Source organism: Erinaceus europaeus, chromosome 2 (genome assembly GCF_950295315.1).
Source record: "Erinaceus europaeus chromosome 2, mEriEur2.1, whole genome shotgun sequence".
Taxonomy (NCBI): Eukaryota; Metazoa; Chordata; class Mammalia; order Eulipotyphla; family Erinaceidae; genus Erinaceus; species Erinaceus europaeus.
In genome coordinates this window covers 25,285,124-25,304,244 of record NC_080163.1, presented here as the reverse complement: position 1 = coordinate 25,304,244, position 19,121 = coordinate 25,285,124, and the positions used below count along the sequence as shown (strand labels likewise).

General features: G+C 42.3%; 1 protein-coding gene across 8 annotated transcripts in view; it reads right to left on the bottom strand.

Annotated features, from left to right (window-relative positions):
• The window catches only part of SNCAIP (synuclein alpha interacting protein), a 214,456-nt gene that overhangs the window by 88,935 nt on the left and 106,400 nt on the right, over positions 1–19,121 (bottom strand). For 7 of the 8 annotated variants that reach the window (XM_060177445.1, XM_060177458.1, XM_060177454.1 and 4 more), the window contains exon 3: positions 1,458–1,530. In XM_060177445.1, coding sequence (XP_060033428.1) covers positions 1,458–1,530 — 73 coding nt within the window. Of the gene's footprint in view, positions 1–1,457; positions 1,531–19,121 lie in introns of those variants that run through there. The other variant, XM_007527567.3, reaches the window with a different exon arrangement.

Below are 19,121 nucleotides of genomic sequence, written 5' to 3'. Positions count from 1 at the left end.
ATTATTCTCCCCAGAACAACCCCCCTTCAACTAAGCAAAATGTCAGAAGAAAACAACATCCAAAGAAGAATATAAATCAGTTTTGGACAATCCTGTGTGTCGGAGAGGTCTGGACTAGTAGCTGTGAAGGTGAGGAACAGCTATTTATTTTAAAACAGGAATACACATAATTCGAGGCTTATTTTAAACCTCCTACCACTCTGGTTCTTACGACTGCAGTAACTACCAAAGGAGCTGCAACCTTCTTAAGGCTGAGGGTGATGCCTTCAAGTAATGACTTGGAAAAACAATAAACATCATTTCAGAGTTTAATCCCAGGGTGTCCTTCCCATACCAGTAACCTTGTTTGATTTTCATTTTGTGCCCAATGTAGGGAGAAAAGAAGGAGAGAGACTTAATTTAATCTATAATGGTAGAAACAATCTTGAATGCACTTTTATTTTATTTTATTTTTAGTGGGGACAGGGAACCTGGGTTAGGAGAAAAGGTCCCCCAGCTGGTTTTCGTCTCTACATCCCCATTCTCTGTTTGGTTTACACTATTAGACTCCCACGCTTTGATTTCATCATAGCTGCTACAGAGTGCCTGGCTGCTGATCCTATCTTGTTGCATCCCTGATAGGGTTTTAGATGCTGGCACCGATGGGCCCTTACCATATGGGGAGAAATGCCTCTAACAAGTTTTTTTTTTCTTTTTGGTGCCTGCATCATTATATGTTGTCACCAATGACTTTCCCATAAATGGCTGTGTGGACTGTGGTTTGGTGCTGCCGTGAGGCTTACCTCCTTCTATACTGTACATAGCTCAGTGCTCTTTAGGGATTCCCTACCCTACTCAGCTGTGGAGGGTGACCCAACATCTGTTTCTGAGAGGGACAGGACTTGTATGATTTCCCCAGGCTCCGAAAAATCCAGAGGAAGAGGAGGAGGAGGGTTTGGGAGGGGAAGGGGAGAGGGAAGAAGGTGGGGGGAGAATGGTTAGGGAAAGGAGGAGGAAGTGGAGGGGGAAATGATGGATGAGTGGGAGGACATAGGGAAGAGAGGGAGAAGGTACGGGGAAGAGGAGCAGGAGTTGGAGGCAGGGAGATAAGGGGGAGGAGAAGAAGAGGGCATAGAGGAGGGGAAGGAAGAGTGGGGAGAGAGAGAAGGGGGAGGGGAAGGAAGGGAAGAAATCAGGGGAGGAAGAGGAGAAGTGAGAAGAGGGGCAGGAGAAACAGAAAGGAGAGAAGGCTTAGAGGGAAGAGGGGCAGGAAGCAGATGAGGAGGAGGGAGAGGAAATAGAAGAAGGGCAGGAAGCAGAGGGGGAAGAGGAGGGAGAGGAGATGGAAGAGGGGCAGGAAGCACAAGCGGAGGAGTAGGGGAAGGAGGGGGTAGGAGGAGGTAGAAAAGGAACATGAAGATGGGAAGGTGGGGTTCCTGGAGGAGGAGGGGGTACAGGATGAGGAGGAGAGCACCTACCTGATCTGTCTTCATTCTGTGAGTCACATCTTCGGCACAGTTCTGGGATGGTCTTGAGTGATGTGACTGAGTACTGAATGGAAAGCCAGAGAAGAAAGGGGGTGGAGTCAGAATCTCAGATGAGGGCATTGCATACACTCAGATCCATTCAGAGCATCACAACACAAGAAGCTGAGTGCAACCTATGCATCTAGAAAATCCATGGAGCTCTTCCTCAGTGGCCTGGCCGCATCTGCAGCTGTACCCATAAGCATCTGAGCAGATGCCCACTCGAAACAAGTAATTCTTCAATCCAGCAAGTTGGAGTGGTGCCCGAAGGCATTCTACTTCTGCTGACTTCTGTCCTTTGAGGAGGATGGAAGAGTTTTCTGAGCTTGTGTATTTCTAAGGGTGACCATTGTACTTGCATTCTGAATCCTAAAAGCAAATTCATTAAAGTTCTCGGAGAAGAGCACTTGGCTTCTCCCAGGAACCAGGTCTGTGCCAGTGTTTGTGGGAACATACCAACTTCCCTAAGGTTGTCACTTGCCACCAATTTTACTGTGTAGTGCCTGGGAGATACCAGTGGAAAGTCCTAGAAAGCAAGAAGAGCATGGCTCCCTTTTTGAAGGCTCATCATAGTCAAATTAGACTGAGTTGAAAGACTCCACCTTGGAGGTTTAATCCCAGCACTCAGGCAGGATAACAGATTGTCACACACAGGGACATGAAAGCAGACGAGCCCAACAAGTGAAAAAAAAAAACCCATCCTTGTGATCTATGGACACTCCTTAGATGCCAATCAATCTTCAGAGAAGGTGGTTTAAAACAAAACAAATGGGAGGGACTCTTTCTTTAATCACTGGCCAACACAGGTTCCTCCTTCAATCACACTTCGACTTATAAAAATACAGCCACCTGAATGTGCTTATGGAAATGAGCTTGTATGATGAATAACCCTGTTGCTACAAATGCTGGGGAGAGGTGCCTGAGGAGAAACATTTAATCCAAAAGGAAAATGATGCTGAGGCATTTGCTGGGATTATTCCAACATTACCAGTGAGGGAGGTATAATCAAGACTCATTTATAAATAAGGAGTCACCTTAGATTGCTGAATGTTGACAAATGGAACAAACCTCCACTGGAAGGCTATGTCTCCCTCCCAGCCTCTCCAAGCAGCCTGAGGACAGCAAGACAGAGGGAGGCTCTTGCCAGCCTGTCAATTGCCTGTCCCCAACCAATTTAATTCCCAGTCCTCCCGAGTGAAAAATGAAATCTCAGCTGACTAATTAGAGAAATTACTCTCACCTGTCTGATGCAATAACCTCCAGTTTATGTTTTCCAGTCCTCAGAGCACAGGTGACTGAGCTAATCCCTTCCCAGGGCTGCCTCAGGCACTCCCAAACATGAATTTCAAGGTTCTTTCCACCCCCACATCTACATTTGACCCTTTAAGAGCTGGGGTTGGGGGGAATTGGCGTAGGTGGAAAGGGCATTTTTCTTGTTCCTTTTGATAACGAGGCACCTTATGTTTCTTGCCAAGTGTGAGCTCTCTGAGGAATCTGGTAGCTTCCTGAGCCCAGCTGGTACAGGTTAAAATAATTACACAGCCTCTAATTCAATTAAAATCGGGCATTTGGTTGTGGCGGCTGTGGGATGTGCCCCATGAAGCACCCTTTGGCAAATCCTCTCCTCTCTCCTCTCTCCTTTGTGGTTTTTCTTCCCAGGCAAAATTTAAGAATGAAGACCTGAAAGACTGATTGTATTTGAACAGAGTTGACGATAAATTTAATAAGGTGGCTCCCAGGCCTTCGTGATATATATTCAACTCAACTGGCAGAGTGGCTGTCTGAGTTTCAGGGCATGTGCATCCTGACTGTCACCTCCCACACCATGGCCAGGCATGCAGTCCGATTGATGAGTTTTTCTTTGATTTATTCAGTGTAGTTTCCACTCTTCCAACATGACCTCAGAGGTCCGCAGTGCAGTAAGTTTTAGTTTGATGAGACTTAAATTTGGATAGTACAGGGTTGGGGTGCGTGTGGGGGTGGGGTGGGGGTTGTGAGGAGTTATTAGTCATAGGCAAGGTTTAGCCTAGCTGAGCCTCAAGGGAATCCTTAGACCGGAGTCTAAATGCACATGGGAGCTTTGTACCTTCAGGTGACGTCTTTGGGGGGTCACTTGGGCAAAGGCAACCATTTCCATTCTTTGAAGCATAATAGTATGTGTTGCTCCTGATAATGGAAATAGAAAGTACTAAAATCTATGAGAAGGAGCAAACAGAAGCTTTGGACTCAGTATAAGGATACATGGAAGGTCAAATTCAGGTGTGAATAGATTCCTCATTCTTTAAAAGACTCAGGGGGCTGCCTGGTGGCTTGCCTGGTAGAGCACAAATGAAGACTGGATTCAAGTCCTCAGTTCTCACCTACAAGAGGGAAACTTCATGAACAGTACAGCAATACTGCAAATATCTCTCTTTTTCACTTCCTATTTTTCTTTGCCTCTCACCCTCTATCAAAAAGAAAGAGAAGGGGCTAGGAGGTGGTGCATCTGGTTAAGTGCACACATTACAGTGTGCAAGGACCAAGGTTCAAGTTCCTAGGTAAAGTAGGGCTTCCAATGTCTCTCTCTATCTCTTTCTCTATCTACCTCTCATGTCTAAATTTCTCGGTCTCTATCTAATAAATAAATAAAATTTTAAAAATAAAGAAAAAAAACTGGCCACTAGGAATGATACAACAGTGTAAGCACTGAGTCCTGGTGTACAGGGGTAAAAAAGGTCCAGAACAAAATCAGTTTGTGATTTGCTTTAGTAGGTACAGATACTGTGCTCTGGAAAGATTAACTTTTCAAGGGAGACTATAAATATGTTACTTTGTGATATGAAGAGATAACAGAGGAAGCACACAGTTCAAAAAACCAACATGCAAACACATTTTCATCTCTGCAAATCTGGAAAGAAGCAAATTACCCAGGAAGCCCCTCTTGAATGAATACATGTGTGTTGTCATCTGGGATCTGGAAGGGCAGGCTTTCCCGGCCTTCATCCCAATTCACAGGACAGATGTCCTTTTATAAAGAGCTGTCAGATCGCCAACCCAACTCATTCTCAGGACAATGGCCAGCTCCCAGACTAGCAAGTACTGTCATTTTGGCTATGTCATAACTAGAGCCCAGTGCATCTTTCTTGCCTTTTGTCCCCACCTTAAGCCTTTGTACAAATATTCCCTTGATCTCATTATTCTTCAGTGATAAGACAGGAGAGGGGACTTGCAACCATATCCCTGTGTTCCTGTAATTGGTTTTCTTCCCCTCAATATTTTTTGCTATTATATTCTGCAGAAATAGCCCTTTGGATTAAAGTTGCTTCTCCACTCTTCCATAATATTTTGAGAAAAACACCAGTCAAAGGTCTCCACGTCTTTCATGTCTCTGTGTAATCAGAGTTTAAGTCTGCTCTGTTCCTTTTGTCTGTGAACCTCTGTGCTTGCAATCCCTTCCTCTGGCCAGGCAAATGTCATTGTTATGCAAGATCAGCTTCAATTCTGCCTTCTCCATGAAGCCCTGGCTGATTGCAAACTCTAGGTGACCTCTCTCTTTTCTGCCTGGGGTAACATACTTCCTTGCCTTTTGCTCTGTTATTTTCTACGTGTTGGTGTTGGCTCCCCTAAGTATCTGAGGGAAGGAACATATCTTTGACTTTATAGATACATGGCACAATGACTTAATAGCAGTTTTAAATACCAAGAACTTCACTTAAGTGACTAACCCCTGCACATTAGATTACAGATATTCAAAGGAATTCCTTCATATTGAGGCAGTTAAGTAGAAATTTTATCCAAATTTCCACACTCCCATTAATTAATAATACTACAAAAGTCCTTTTGACTAAGAGGCATCTCGGTTTCAAACCTTTCAAGACTGCATAGTTAGTAGAAAAAAGACCAATTGACTTGGCACTGAACATGGAAGTCCTCCATGAACAGTTATCTCTCACAATATACACTTCTCCTTTTTAAAGGTATATCTATTTTCATAAGAGAGAAAGACCAGAGGGCTGAATCTGGGGCCTCCTGAGAGCATATCCTGTTAGTTTCTGCTCTACTCTCTTCCCAGTCCTCTGTTTCTCTTCTGATTGTAGTGATACCAACTTTCTTATAGCCATTCCACCCATTTCACTAGGTAAACTCCTTTAACTCTTTAAGCTTTTCCTGGGTCTCACCTGAACAGTATATCCTCTGACTCTTCTCATATGGAAGCCACTCCAACTTTTAAAGTGTGGTATCTGGACCAGTAGCAGTAATACCATCTAGAGGTGTATTAGGCAGGTATATGCTTGGGTCCCATCCTTAAAGCTCTGAGGGCAGGGCCTAGCAATCAGTGTATCTGAAAGCTACTCAGGTATTTATGATATATTCTGAAGCTCAAGAACCTCTGTCATATTGTATTGTATTATATTATATAATTTTGCTACCAGGATTGTAGCTAGGGCTTTGTGCCTACACTATGAGTCCACTGCTCATACTGGGAGCAGTAGCCATTTCTTTAAAAAATTTTTTTATTATTTAATTGATAGAGGCAGAGAGAAATTGAGAAGGGAGGGGGAGATAAAGAGACAGAGAGACACCTGCAGCCCTACTTCACGACTCATGAAGCTTCCTCCCTGCAGGTAGGGACCAGGGGCTGGAACCCAAGTTCTTGCACACTATAATGTGTGCACTTAACCAGGTGTGCCAGTGCCTGGCCCCACCATTTCTTTTTAGTTTTGATAGAGACAGAGAGAAATTGAGAGGGGGAGAGGGAGATAGAGAGGGAGAAAAAGAAAAAACACCCTCAGCATAGCTTTACCACTTAAGAAGCTTCCTTTCCTACTGGTGTGGACCAGAAACTTGAGTCAGAGTCCTGTGGACTATAATGTATGTACAACTTCCTGACACATTCTTTCCTTCTCTTAAACTTGCATCCACTACAGAATTCTTCCTGTGCTGTTTTGCTTATATGCTTACATAGCTGCTTTCTTTGCTTCTGGAGGACATAAACATTTTATTGACTTCAAGATACTAGGTACTTATCAAACTGAACAAAATAAATTCTATTCAGCCCATAATTGAGTGACAATGGTGATAGAAGTTCATATTTATTTACCCCTAATTATCTTAGAAAAACTCATAATTAAAAATATAGCAATCCATATTCAACATGGGACATTTAAAAGAAAAAAAAACACTCACTTCTCATAAGTGAATCATGTATGCATGCTGGTGGATGTCTTGGCTATTTGTACAAAGAACAATGACTCTGAAGCCAGAGGATCTGTTTACAAGTGCCAGTTTTGACATGTAACAGTTCTGGGATTCTGGACTGAGAAATCACTTTTGATCTCCAGGATTCAGTTTCCTGTTCTATGAAACAAAAGCTCATCTTAGGCAATACTGCTAATTGAGTGCAAGCTGCAAATTGATGCCATAGGTAGTGGAGATAGCTGAGATAGATTAGCAGTAGAGTACAGCATGTCCAAGCTCGAGGTCCAAGGTTCAATTCCCAGAACTTCATATGGAAAAGCAGAGCAACACTCCAGTCCTCTCCCCCCCTCATCCCCGCCTGCTGCCTGCTCTCCTTTTCTTTCCTCTCATGATTTTAAGCTCAGTCAATGAAGGTATGTGAACTGATGAGGCAGGAAGAGGGGCCCTGAGCTAAGACTGGGAAGAAAGGCTAACTTTCCCTTTCTTCCACATGATCTGGCTTCTCTTTGTTCTTTCCTCATCCAAGAGAGCCTGTGGCCAAGGGCTGACCCTGAAACTTCTCTTTGCAAACTGCACAAAGCTGATATGACATCAGGCCATCAATCCATCACACTGCAGCCCACGCCAGTCAGTTTGTCAGGCTGCCATGCAAAACAGTGTGAACATGCACGGCTTCCTCATAACGGTGCCTGATCTCTACACTGGGCTACGGGGATTCTCTGACCACCATAGATACTTCTCACGGCTGGAAAACATTGGCCCTTATTCCTGGCAACTGGAGCCAGTTGGGTGAACAAGCAGACATTACTCAAATGGTAATGAGCCACAGAGAATGAAAGAACTGAACTCTCAAGCCACCTTTTCAAGCAAGAGAGTCTGTAACAACTAAGGTCCCCTTTGAGTTTCCAAAAGCAACAATTAAGTCAGTCATCCAAACAGCTATCCTGAGTTCATGATTTTTCACAGTGCTTTCCAGAATTCAAGCAAGCATCTCAACAGTCACGCAATAAAGTGACAACACCATGTGTACACACACACATACACACACACACACACACACACACACACACACACACACACACACCACACACCTGGGGGTGAAGACAGAGACACACAGTTGGAGTAAGATTTGCAAAGACAGAGTGTGTTTTGTTACAATTGTGAGACCCTCTTTGTTGACCTGCCTTACCATATTAGTACCCCAATTCTCCTTCCTGGCACCTCTGTATTTCATCTTCTCTTCTCCTATTTCTCCACGACTCCCACTCTGTTGTCAATCTCCCTACCCCACTTCTTTTTTTTTTCTTTCTCTACCTCTTTCTTTCTTTCTTTCTTTCTTTCTTTCTTTCTTTCTTTCTTTTCTTTTCTTTTCTTTTCTTTTTTTTTTTGTTAACAGGGTTATCACAGGGGGCTCAGACCCTGCATGATGAATCTACCACTCTTGGTGGCTGTCATTTGTTCTTTTTCTGCTTTCTTTTTACTTATTAGGAAAGAGAAATTGAGAGGAGTGGAGAGATAGGGAAAGAAAAAGAGGCACCCTGGAGCACAGCTTCATCCCTTTTGAAACTTCCCCCTTGCAGGTGGGGATCAAGGGTTTGAACCTGGATCTTTGTATATGGCAGTATGTGCACTTCGTTGACTGAGTATACCACTACCTGGGCCCTTCCAGTAGCTATTAAAATATGTTTTTTGATAGAAGGTGAGAGACATAAAGAAAGGGATATAGATAGAAGAGATGACTGTAGAACCGCTCTATCATGCCTATAGCTTCCTCCTGCAGGTGGGGACTGGAGACTTGAACCTGGGTCCTAGAGTATGATGATATATATGCACTCTTGGGTGCACTGCCACTGAGCCCTGTCACTCTATTTTCTGTCCCTCTCAGCCAATCTCTCAACAGTGACTCTTTTTAAAATTTTTTATATTTATTTTCCCTTTTGTTTCCCTTCTTGTTTTTTATTATTATTGTAGTTATCATTTGTTGTTATTGATATCAACATTATTAGATAGGACAGAGAGAAATGGAGACAGGATGGGAAAACAGAGAGGGGGAAAGAAAGATAGACACTTGCAGACCTGTTTCACCACCTGTGAAGCAACCCCCTCCTGCAGGTGGGGAGCTGGGGGCTTGAACCAGGATCCTTACACCAGTCCTTGCACTTAATCTGCTGCACTACCGCCCAACTCCCTCAACAGTGACTCTTTCCACTGACTATATGAAGAGGAACAAACACCCTGACATCTCAAGGCCACCCAAGGTGTAGTAAACCTGTAGAGCACAGGACTTGCATGCATGGTGTACTGAATTGAATCCATGACACCACACTGCTTCACTGTTTCTCTATCTCATTACTATTTATAGAAATATGTTGTCTATTTATTATTGAATATAAACACAGAAATCAAGGGGAAAGACAGAGATAGACATAGAAAGCGATGAGAGAGAGAGAGGAAGAGAGAGAGAGACCTGCAGCTCTGCCTCACCATTCAGGAAGATTTCCCCCTGCAGATGGGGACCATAGACTTGTACCTGGGTCCTTACATATTGTAAAATTTGTGCCCAAGTAGGTGTACCACTGCCTGGCTCCACAATACTATTATTTTTGTAGGTTTTCTTTCTTTCTTTCTTTCCTTCTTTCTTTCTTTCTTTCTTTCTTTCTTTCCTTTTATTGCCCTTGTTGCTTTATTGTTGTAGTTATTATTGATATTGTTGTTGTTGTTGGATAGGACAGAGAGAAATGGAGAGAGGAGGGAAAGACAGAGAAGGGGGAGAGAAAGACAGACACCTGCAGACCTACTTCACCGCTTGTGAAGTGACTCCCCTGCAGGTGGGGAGCCGGGGGCTTGAACCAGAATCCTTATGACGGTCCTTGCGCTTAGCGCCACCTGCACTTAACCCGCTGTGCTACATCACAATACTATTTTTTTTACTTAAAAAATTTATTTTTTTATTTATTCATTGAATAGAGACAGGAAGAAATTGAAAGAAAAGGGTGGGTGATAGAAAGGGAGAGAGACAGAGAGGCACCTGCAACATTACTTCACCATTTGCAAAGCTTCCCTCCTGTAGGTGGGGACTGGGAGCTTGAACCCAGATCCTTATGCACTGTGATGTGCCCTCAAGCAGGTGCACTACCACCTGGCCCCATTACTAGTTTTTTTTTGTCTTGTTTTGCTTTGCTTTTTAAGGACATAACATAGCACCTGCCCAATAATGGCAGAGTTTCCTGCTCTTACATTCAGAGCCTTTGTTCCTGCTTCTGCTTCCTCACCTCTGCAATTATTTTTCCAGAAGCTACAACATGGCTTCTTGGCTTCTGTCCCTTCACCCACAGGGAATGCTATTGTCTGGCCACCAGTGAGTTGGAGCTAAAAAAATCCAAAGGTAACCCTTCTTTGTAACCATCTGCTTCCCCACTACTGAGCACTCCATTCCTTATGTCCTTTACACTCTCTATCATCCTTCTCTCCCCCCCTCTTTCTCTCTCTTTCCACATGTCCCTAGATTTCCTCCAGTGTATGTCTAGAATCTTTTCTAAAAGTCTCTTCTTAGGCCACAAGTATGGATCAACCAGTCAGTGCCCATGTTTAGCGGGGAAGCAATTACAGAAGCCAGACCTTCCACCTTCTGCATCCCACAGTGACCCTGGGTCCATACTCCCAGAGGGATAAAAAATAGGAAAGCCATCAGGGGAGGGGATGGGATATGGAGTTCCGGTGATGGGAATTGTACTTCTATTATACTATGGTCTTTTCAATGTTTCCATTTTATAAAAAAAAAAATTTAAAAAACCCAAAAACTCTCCTCTCTCTCTGCCACAGTTTTGTATGGTTCCTTTTTGTGGAACGTTCTTTTCTTTGTGCCTGTGGTCTCACCTAGTCCCAACTTCAACTACTCCTACACAGTACAGATACTGGTGATCTGCATCCACATAGGATGCTTGTCCATCCTAGTGTGTGTTAAATATATGTCCACCATTTAGGCAGCATGAAAGAAAATCATTTTAAGCCATCCTGTTGTTGAATGCCATATGTTTCTGCTTTTTTTTTTCCTTTTTGCTCCTACCTTCCAAAATATTGAGTTAATGGAAAATTAAATTGGATTATTTTATGCCAAGACACCACCTGTCATTGGTATTTGAGGAACATTCTTAACTCTTTTAACCATAGTAAGAGTATTGGGGTAGGGGCCAGGTGGTGGTGCACCTGATTAAGTGCACATATTACCAAGCACAAGGACCCAGGTTTGAGCCTAGATCCCTACCTTCGGGGAATCTGCTTCATGAGCGGTAAAGCAGGTCCACAGGTGTCTATCTTTCTCTCTATATATCTATCTCCCTGTCACCTCTCAGTTTCTCTTTGTCTTATATAATAAAAATTAGAAACTAAATTACAAAAAGAAAAAAAAAAGGCTACCAGGAGCAGTGGACTTGTAGTGCAGGCACTATAAGCCCCCCAAATAACCCTAATGTTAATAAAAATTTTAAAATAAAGTATTGGGGGGTAAGGAGAGCTAGGTCCTTGGTAGTTTTATGTACTTTACCATGTGCATGAACCTGGTTAAAATCCTGACACTGTGTGGGAGGTCCCATGTGGCAGGGAGGGGCTTTGGTACAGGCATGTATGTATATATGTATCTCTCTCTCTCTTTCTCTAAATGAATCAGTAGCTCAGACAGTTGAAATTGTGCACGTGTGAGGCCCCAGTTCCACACATAGTAAAAAAGTATATGAAGTAAAGAGATCAAGGAGCAGTAAGTCAGAAAAAGGGACAGTTGCATGGTAACAGGCAGAACTGGACTTTCAGTGATGAATTTAATGTGGAATATACACACAAGAAGAAAGTTAGCAAGACAGAACTGGAATACAAAATTATAATGTAGTGTGTGTGTGTGTGTGTTTAATGAGTATACCAGGCACTACTCTATTGTAATGCTACTCCTATGTGTGGCCTGGCAAAAGAACTGATACACACTGGAAAAAGTGGTGAGATCACCATAGTGAGTGAGTCCTGGTTTCTGTTAGAAGTAGACATAGGGAAGAAGAGACCTGATTGATCAGGGCTGGCTAGAGCTACCTAGAAACTTACATATTTGGATTCTAGAGATCGATGTTCCACCTTGGTTTCATAATTTTCTAGCTGACCAATCTTGCTTACTTAACCTCTGTTTATCATCCCATTGGTGAGACAGACAGTAATGCTTCTACAGCACAACATGGCTATGAAGATTATGAGTTAATAATGCAGAACCTGGGGAATAGTGTCTCTGCTACAACAGGGTCAATGAGCATTTACCATTGTTATTACTATCACTTTGCTAAGTATTAAAAACGAGTATTTACAAAGCCAGCAACGTCATAATGATAACTAATGAGGTAAAAAAAAACCCTAGAAATAACGGGAGTCGGATGATAGCGCAGCTGGTTAAGAGCAGGTGGTGCAAAGCGCGAGGACCAGCAAAAGGATTCCGATTCGAGTCCCTGGATCCCCACCTGCAGTGGAGTCACTTCACAGGCAGTGAAGCAGGTCTACAGGTGTTTGTCTTTCTTTCCCCCTTCTCTATCTTCCCTTACTCTCTCCATTTCTCTCTGTCCTATCCAACAACAACAATAATAACTACAACAAGGGCAACAAAAAGGGAATAAATAAATATTTAAAAAACCTAGAAATTATCAAAGAATTACAAAGTAAATGAGTCTAGTAGCAGGGCAGATGACTGGCTGTGAACCTTGTTCAATTTTAACGGACAGTCTGGTTTTAATCTTGAGTCACTATACAGACACCAACAAACTCTAAAGACTGATTTGTGTGCTTGATGGTATAATTAAATGTGCCCTGCCATAAAGTGAACCTGACATTTCATAATATGCTTGATTGTCTGAAAATTCAGTGAGAGTATAGACAAAATCATGTCATTTACCCCCAAGGCAAGAACCAGGCCTGGATTCACCATAAATTAATAAATGCATGATGGACAGATTGGTAAGAAATCTAGTTATGTATAAAAGGTAATTTGTGTAAATAATTATCACAGACAACAGAATAAAGGTTATAACTCTCATATGATTGGGAAGGACTTTCTATAGCTATCTTCAGAGTAAGAGCAAACTGGAAGTATGTAATTTGCTCATTACTCTTAGAAACCACTCTCTCAACAAGGTTGATTTCTACCTTTTCATGATATCCAGTGGAATATCTGGAGTTCAGACAATCTGGTTTCTGGTTCTCCTGAGCTCTATCACTAGCTATGGGATATGAACGCATAAGTCATGTTTTTGGAGCTTCGTGGTGGCACATTTGGTTGAGCACACATATTACAATGTGCAAGGGTCCAGGTTCGAGCTCTCAGTCCCCACCTGCAGGAGGAAAGCTTTGAGAATGGTGAAGCAGTGTTGCAGGTGTCTCTCTGTCTCTATCCTTCTCTATCACCCCCTCCACTATCAATTTTTCTGGAGGTATCTATCCAATAAGTAAATAAAGATTAATGTAAAAACGTTTAATAAAAAGTCATCATTTTTATGTTAGGTTATTCCTGTTTTTTTTTTCCTGTTAGGAATTAGCAAGATAACCCACATGCTTTCAGAAAAAGTGGTGTTTTGAAGCAGTTGATGAAACTAGAGAATATTGAGAAGCAAAACAAACAAACAAAAAACCTCTCTGTGGTGAACTGTCTCTCCAATCCTAAACTCTTAAATAGATGTGTAGAGTTCAACATCTATTCTCTTTTTTATTTTTATTTTATTTTATTTTATTTTTGTCTCCAGGGTTATCGTGCCTCCATTATGAATACATTGCTCCTGGTGACCATTATTTCCAATTTTGCTGCTATTGTTGCATAGGACAGTAAGAAATCGAGAGAGGAGTAGAAGATAGAGAGGGAGAGAAAGACAAACACCTATAGACATGCTTCATGGCTTGTGAATGGACCCCCCTACAGGTGTGGAGCCAAGGATCCTTGCACCGGTCTTTGCACTCGGTATTATGTGCATTTAACCTGGTGTGCCACCACCTGGTGCCCTCAACTTCTATTTTTGTTTATCCTATGTATTATTTTATATTTGAGAATAGCAGGTTGGTTCTTCATAAAATCAGTGCAAGCTGGCTACTAAGAATTCAATTATAAAATAGTACAAGAGAAGTTTTTCTTTTGCACAACCAGTATGCTGTGTCCCCAGCCCCTCTCTTCTCACTCTTTGAAATATTTATTTATGCATTTATTTGATAGGACAGAGAGAAATTGAGAGGGAAGGGAAGACAGAGAAAGGGAAAGAGACACCTGCAGCACTGCTTCACTGCTAGTGAAGCTCTCTCCTTGCAGGTAGGGACTGAGAGCTTGAACGCAGGTCCTTGCACACAGTAATGTGGACACTCAACCAGGAGTGTCCTGTTTCTCTTCCTCTTTTTATTCTGAGGGCTCTGGTTCCCATGGGCATAAAGGAACTGAACCGCAGAGCCCTGTATAGTGACAGAGTAACCCATCCCTGAACCTCTGGGGTCTTGTGTTGTCACGCCCCGCCCCGATCTATATTTCTTACAGTGTTCTGCCCTTTCAGATGGTTGAGTTACAAGAATCTATAGTTTAGACTCTGCCTTGTGTAAAGGATGAGCCTGATTGTTGAGTTTGTGAGGCTTTGAAATAATTTGTTTGTCTTCTGTGTTTTGTCTCATTAGGCAACGGCAAAAAAGAATTGTAGGTTTTTTTATTATTTATTTTGTCTTTTCTGTACCGATGTACAGTTTGTGTTTTAATTAGAACAAGAACCAGACTTGTAACCAGAGTGGAAAATCACGAGGCAGAAAGCCTAGTGTGTGTAAATGGGAGAGCAAGAAAAGGAGTTTAAACTTGGGCATTTGCTTTGTAAACGTCATTTTCAAAATGCCATGTCCATTTTCTGAACACCCCCGCCCAACTTCACTCCCACCACAGTTACCAGAAAAGGGGAAGAGCTGTCAGAGATGGAGGTTTACAGATTCCTAAAAAGAGGAATGATGAGAGGAGACCCAACCTCTTAAACTAGTGAATCAGTCAGCTGAACCCAAATATGATTTCTTCTTACTCTGGGTTAACCCAAATAGACTAAGCATAGTAATTTGCTATTTAAAAGGTTATGGGTCAGCAAGATAAATCACTAGGGAGGTGCCTGCTTTGCCATGCACACAACCCAGGTTCAAACCTGGCCCCCACCACATTGGGGAAACCTTTAGAGGGCGTTTGATGCTGTGAGGTATTATTCCTTCTTTCTTTCTCTTTTTCTAGCTGAAAAACTGGCCTGCAGTAGTGAAATACCAGTTCCTGGAGGCCATTTTTTTTTCTTTTCTCTTTCTTTTATTTGATAGTACAGAGACAGGCAGGTAAATAGGTAGGTAGGTAGATGGATAGATAGATAGATAGATAGATAGATAGATAGATAGATAGATAGATAGATAGGTGATAGATAAAGTACTACAGCACTGCTTCACCACTCATGAAGCTCCCCTCCTGCAGGTGGGGACTAGGGGGTTGAACATGTGTCCTTGTGCACGAGAATATGTGTGTTGATTGGGGTGTGTCACTACCTAGTTCCTACTCTAAAAATTTATAATTTTTTTCACGAGAGAAATCCATTCTAGCAAATGTAGTGTTGTGGCTCAAACCTGGGGCCTCAGGTATGCAAATCCATTGTTCTAGCCACTGAGTCACTTCCCAAGCAATAGTAAGAGAAGCTTTCTTATAGGACCCCTTAGAGGGTGAAACAAGATAATGCCTATTACATTGTTAGTGCTCAGTAAAGGTTAGCCCGTGGGTATTGCCTCAACAATTACAAGTGATTTCTTTCTTCCCCCTTAAGATTTAAGTTTAAATGCAGGCTAAAGATCCAAACCATAGAAACATTTAATAGTTAAATGGGGGTGAGGGTCAGGTTTGAGAGCGGTTACACTTACAGATGTATATCTTTATTTATGTTTCAGAGCGCTCAAGCTATAAGAACTCAACTCTTGCATAATTCTGCATCCCAAATGCTAAACAGCTTCATTATTGCTTAACGTATTTTATTATCTTCCAAGTGGAGACTCCTAATTCATCAAAATTATGGGCTGCTGCCAGATGACTCCTCTGTAAATACAACTCCTCTATTGTATTTTAAGACTTGACAGGATGCCTGGTCTTTTCCCTTGAGTTTCTTTTTTCACCGTTGGTCATATAAATATTATTGTATTATTCATTGAAATAATAACAAGAGCTACCATTCTGAAGAGCAATTTACTCTATGCCAAGTTAAGTGCTTCACATCTATGAATAGTGTTTCATTTAGTCTTCAAAGCATTTTTGGAAGTTAGGAAGGTATCTCAAGCAGATGGGTTAACATGCTCCAACCAACAAAGGTTAAATGAAGGCAGAAACTCAGGTAGGTACCCTTAAAAACCTGTGATTTTAAAAAAAAATGTTAATTTAGTATCAGAGCCCAGAGAAATAACTCTGAAATCCCTAGTCATAATACATTTCCCTTTCTCAAATATTTCCCATCATTTTATTCACTTTGCCCACTAGTCCTCACTCATCTCAAACTGTCTGGAGGGAAGAGTTATAAAAGAATCAGACTCAGAACATTCTTGAAGCATTATTAAGTCAAGCATAGCGAGGGGAGAGATAGAGAGAGAGAGAGACATGATGGAAAGAAACTCACTTCACGATGGTCATTTGACAAAGGCTATTAAAAAATGGGCTGAAAGTTAGAAGGGGAAAGGCTAAGTCTACCTTTCCCTGCTACAACTTATGCAGATCACCTAATTTAACAGACTCAACCCAATCATTGAACTCCTGCTCACAGAGTGCCAAGTTTATTTCATAATAAAGACATACAACATAGAAGGTGGAATAATTGCCTGGCAGCAGATTAGAATGAGCAAGTTCATCTTTTTAAGCCAATTTCTAGCAATGGCCCAAAACTCTAGATCCAAAGATCAATGAAAAGTAAGGTGAGGGAGGTGGGCAAGAGAGCTCACCTATTAAAGTGTCTGCCTTGTCATGCACATAACCCAGATTTGAGGCCCAGGAGTCATAAGACAGTGGTGGGAACTTTTATGCTATGATGTCCTTCCCTCTCTGTCTGCCTGCCTCTATCTGAAAATGTCTGCCCAGATGGTGATATTGCACATGTGTAAAGTACCAGCATCAAAAATAAAGGGGAGGAAGGAAGGGTGGATGGATGGATAGATGGATGAACAGATGGATGAAGAAAGAGGAAAAGAGGCTATTAGGCACCATATCTAACTCAGTGGGGTGCATGCCTTACTGTGCACAAAGCCCTGGAATTGAGCCTTTGCACAATATAGGATTACCACAGCAAAACAAAGTTATGAACAGTGTCTACGGTGTCTTTCCCTCTCTCGTTTTTCTCTATATGGAACAGAAAGAATAAAAAAAAAGTTGAAACAGGATTAGTGGTATGCTGCATGTGTCAGGTCCCAATGGCACTACATGCACACACATTCTCCTTCTCTCTCTCTCTCTCTCTCACACACACACACACACAGAGCCACACATGGTTATAATATTTTACCATGATTACAGTTTTTTGCCATGAGAATTCCTGGGAAGAAAAACGTTGTGACTAGTTCAGTAATAGCAAAATTCTCATCACACCCCTGGACTCAAGTGAGCCCTATTTGGCTGATGAGAAAGGAGAACCCAGTGCACAGGAAAGTGTGCGAATCAATCACGTGACCCAGGCTATTGCTGCTGCAGCTTTATGCAAGGTACATGTGGATGACCTGCAAAGCAGCCAAGACTTGAGGACCCTGAAGATTATGGGTGGTGTGGGGATTAAGCTCATCAGCTCTTAGCACTGACTGCAGGGTTAAGCTGGGTCTCAGAGGTTCACTGAGCCAGTTCTTATCAAAGCAAGGCTCTCACTATTCCCAGCAGACATCTGACCTGTGCTCTGACACTTCCAATGACTGGAAAGGTCCTGCTGACTATTCAAAATTCATAACTTGGTTGCTCTCTAATCTGTGTCCTTGTCAGCCCCAGAGACGGCTGGCTGTGGTTTCACTAGTTGTATGAAGGACACCATCAGGGTTGTTCATGTGCACAAATATCTTTATGAAAGTGCCTACTGTACCAGGCACTTTCTTAAAAATTTTTTTGGCACCAGGATTGTCTATAGGGCTTGGTGCCTGCATGATGAGTATATTGTTCCCAGCAGCCATTTTTCCTCCCTCTCTCTTTTCCTTCCTTCCTTCCTTCCTTCCTTCCTTCCTTCCTTCCTTCCTTCCTTTCTTTCTTTCTTTCTTTCTCTTATTTTGTTAATTTGATAGGAGAAAGAGAAATTGAGAGGAGAGTGGGAGATAGACATGGAGAGATAGAGAGACACCAGCAGACCTCCTTCACCACTTGTGAAGCACCCACCCTCCTAGCAAGGGGTGGGAGAGTGGAGGCTTGAACCTCGATACTTGTGCATTGGTGGTGTGTGTGCCACCAACCAACCCCTGTATGTAGGTACTTAATAAATTTACTCAGTGATTGATTTTGACTATAATGAAACAGATCATAAATGGTTCCCTGAAATTAAATGTCTTGGTGGTCAGGCTATGTAACTTCTGGAAAAGCACACATATTTTGATGCATAAGGAACAGGGCTTAAGTTCTTGGTCCCCACCTAAGTGGGAAAACTTTTTGAGTACTAAAAGAGTGCTTGGGTGTCTCTCTTTCTCTCCTCTTCTCTTCTCTTCTATGTCTATAAGAAAAAGAAAGGGGAGTCGGGCTGTAGCACAGCAGGTTAAGCGCAGGTGGCGCAAAGCACAAGGACCGGCATAAGGATCCCGGTTCGAACCCCGGCTCCCCACCTGCAGGGGAGTCGCTTCACAGACGGTGAAGCAGGTCTGCAGGTGTCTATCTTTCTCTCCTCCTCTCTGTCTTCCCCTCCTCTCTCCATTTCTCTCTGTCCTATCCAACAACGACAACAACAATAATAACTACAACAATAAAAGAACAAGGGCAACAAAAGGGAATAAATAAATAAAAATAAAATATTAAAAAAAAAGAAAGAAAGGCTACTGGGAGTGGTGGGAGTCTTAGTGCAGGCCCTAAGCCCCAGTGAAAACCCTGGTGTGTGGGAGGAGGGGTAGGAGGGAGAGAAATAAAATAATTTTACTAGCCAACCACACCCAGAATTCACTGGGATGCATTTCGTGGCCCTGAAGACCCCTTCTCCCCCTTGTCCTTTAAACATACTCTGTGTACCATACTGGATCTTTGCTGGCAATTTGTAAACATGACTGGAAGAGCTTAGATTATGTAATACAAGTTTGTCAGAAAAGTCATGATATATTTTTTCTGTTTTTCTACTCAAAAAATGCATCATGGTTTTTCTGACAAGCCAATATTACTGAGTAGAGGTAGATTCATAGATATAGAATGTCCAATGTACACGTGGGTACCATCTACACTAGAGAAAG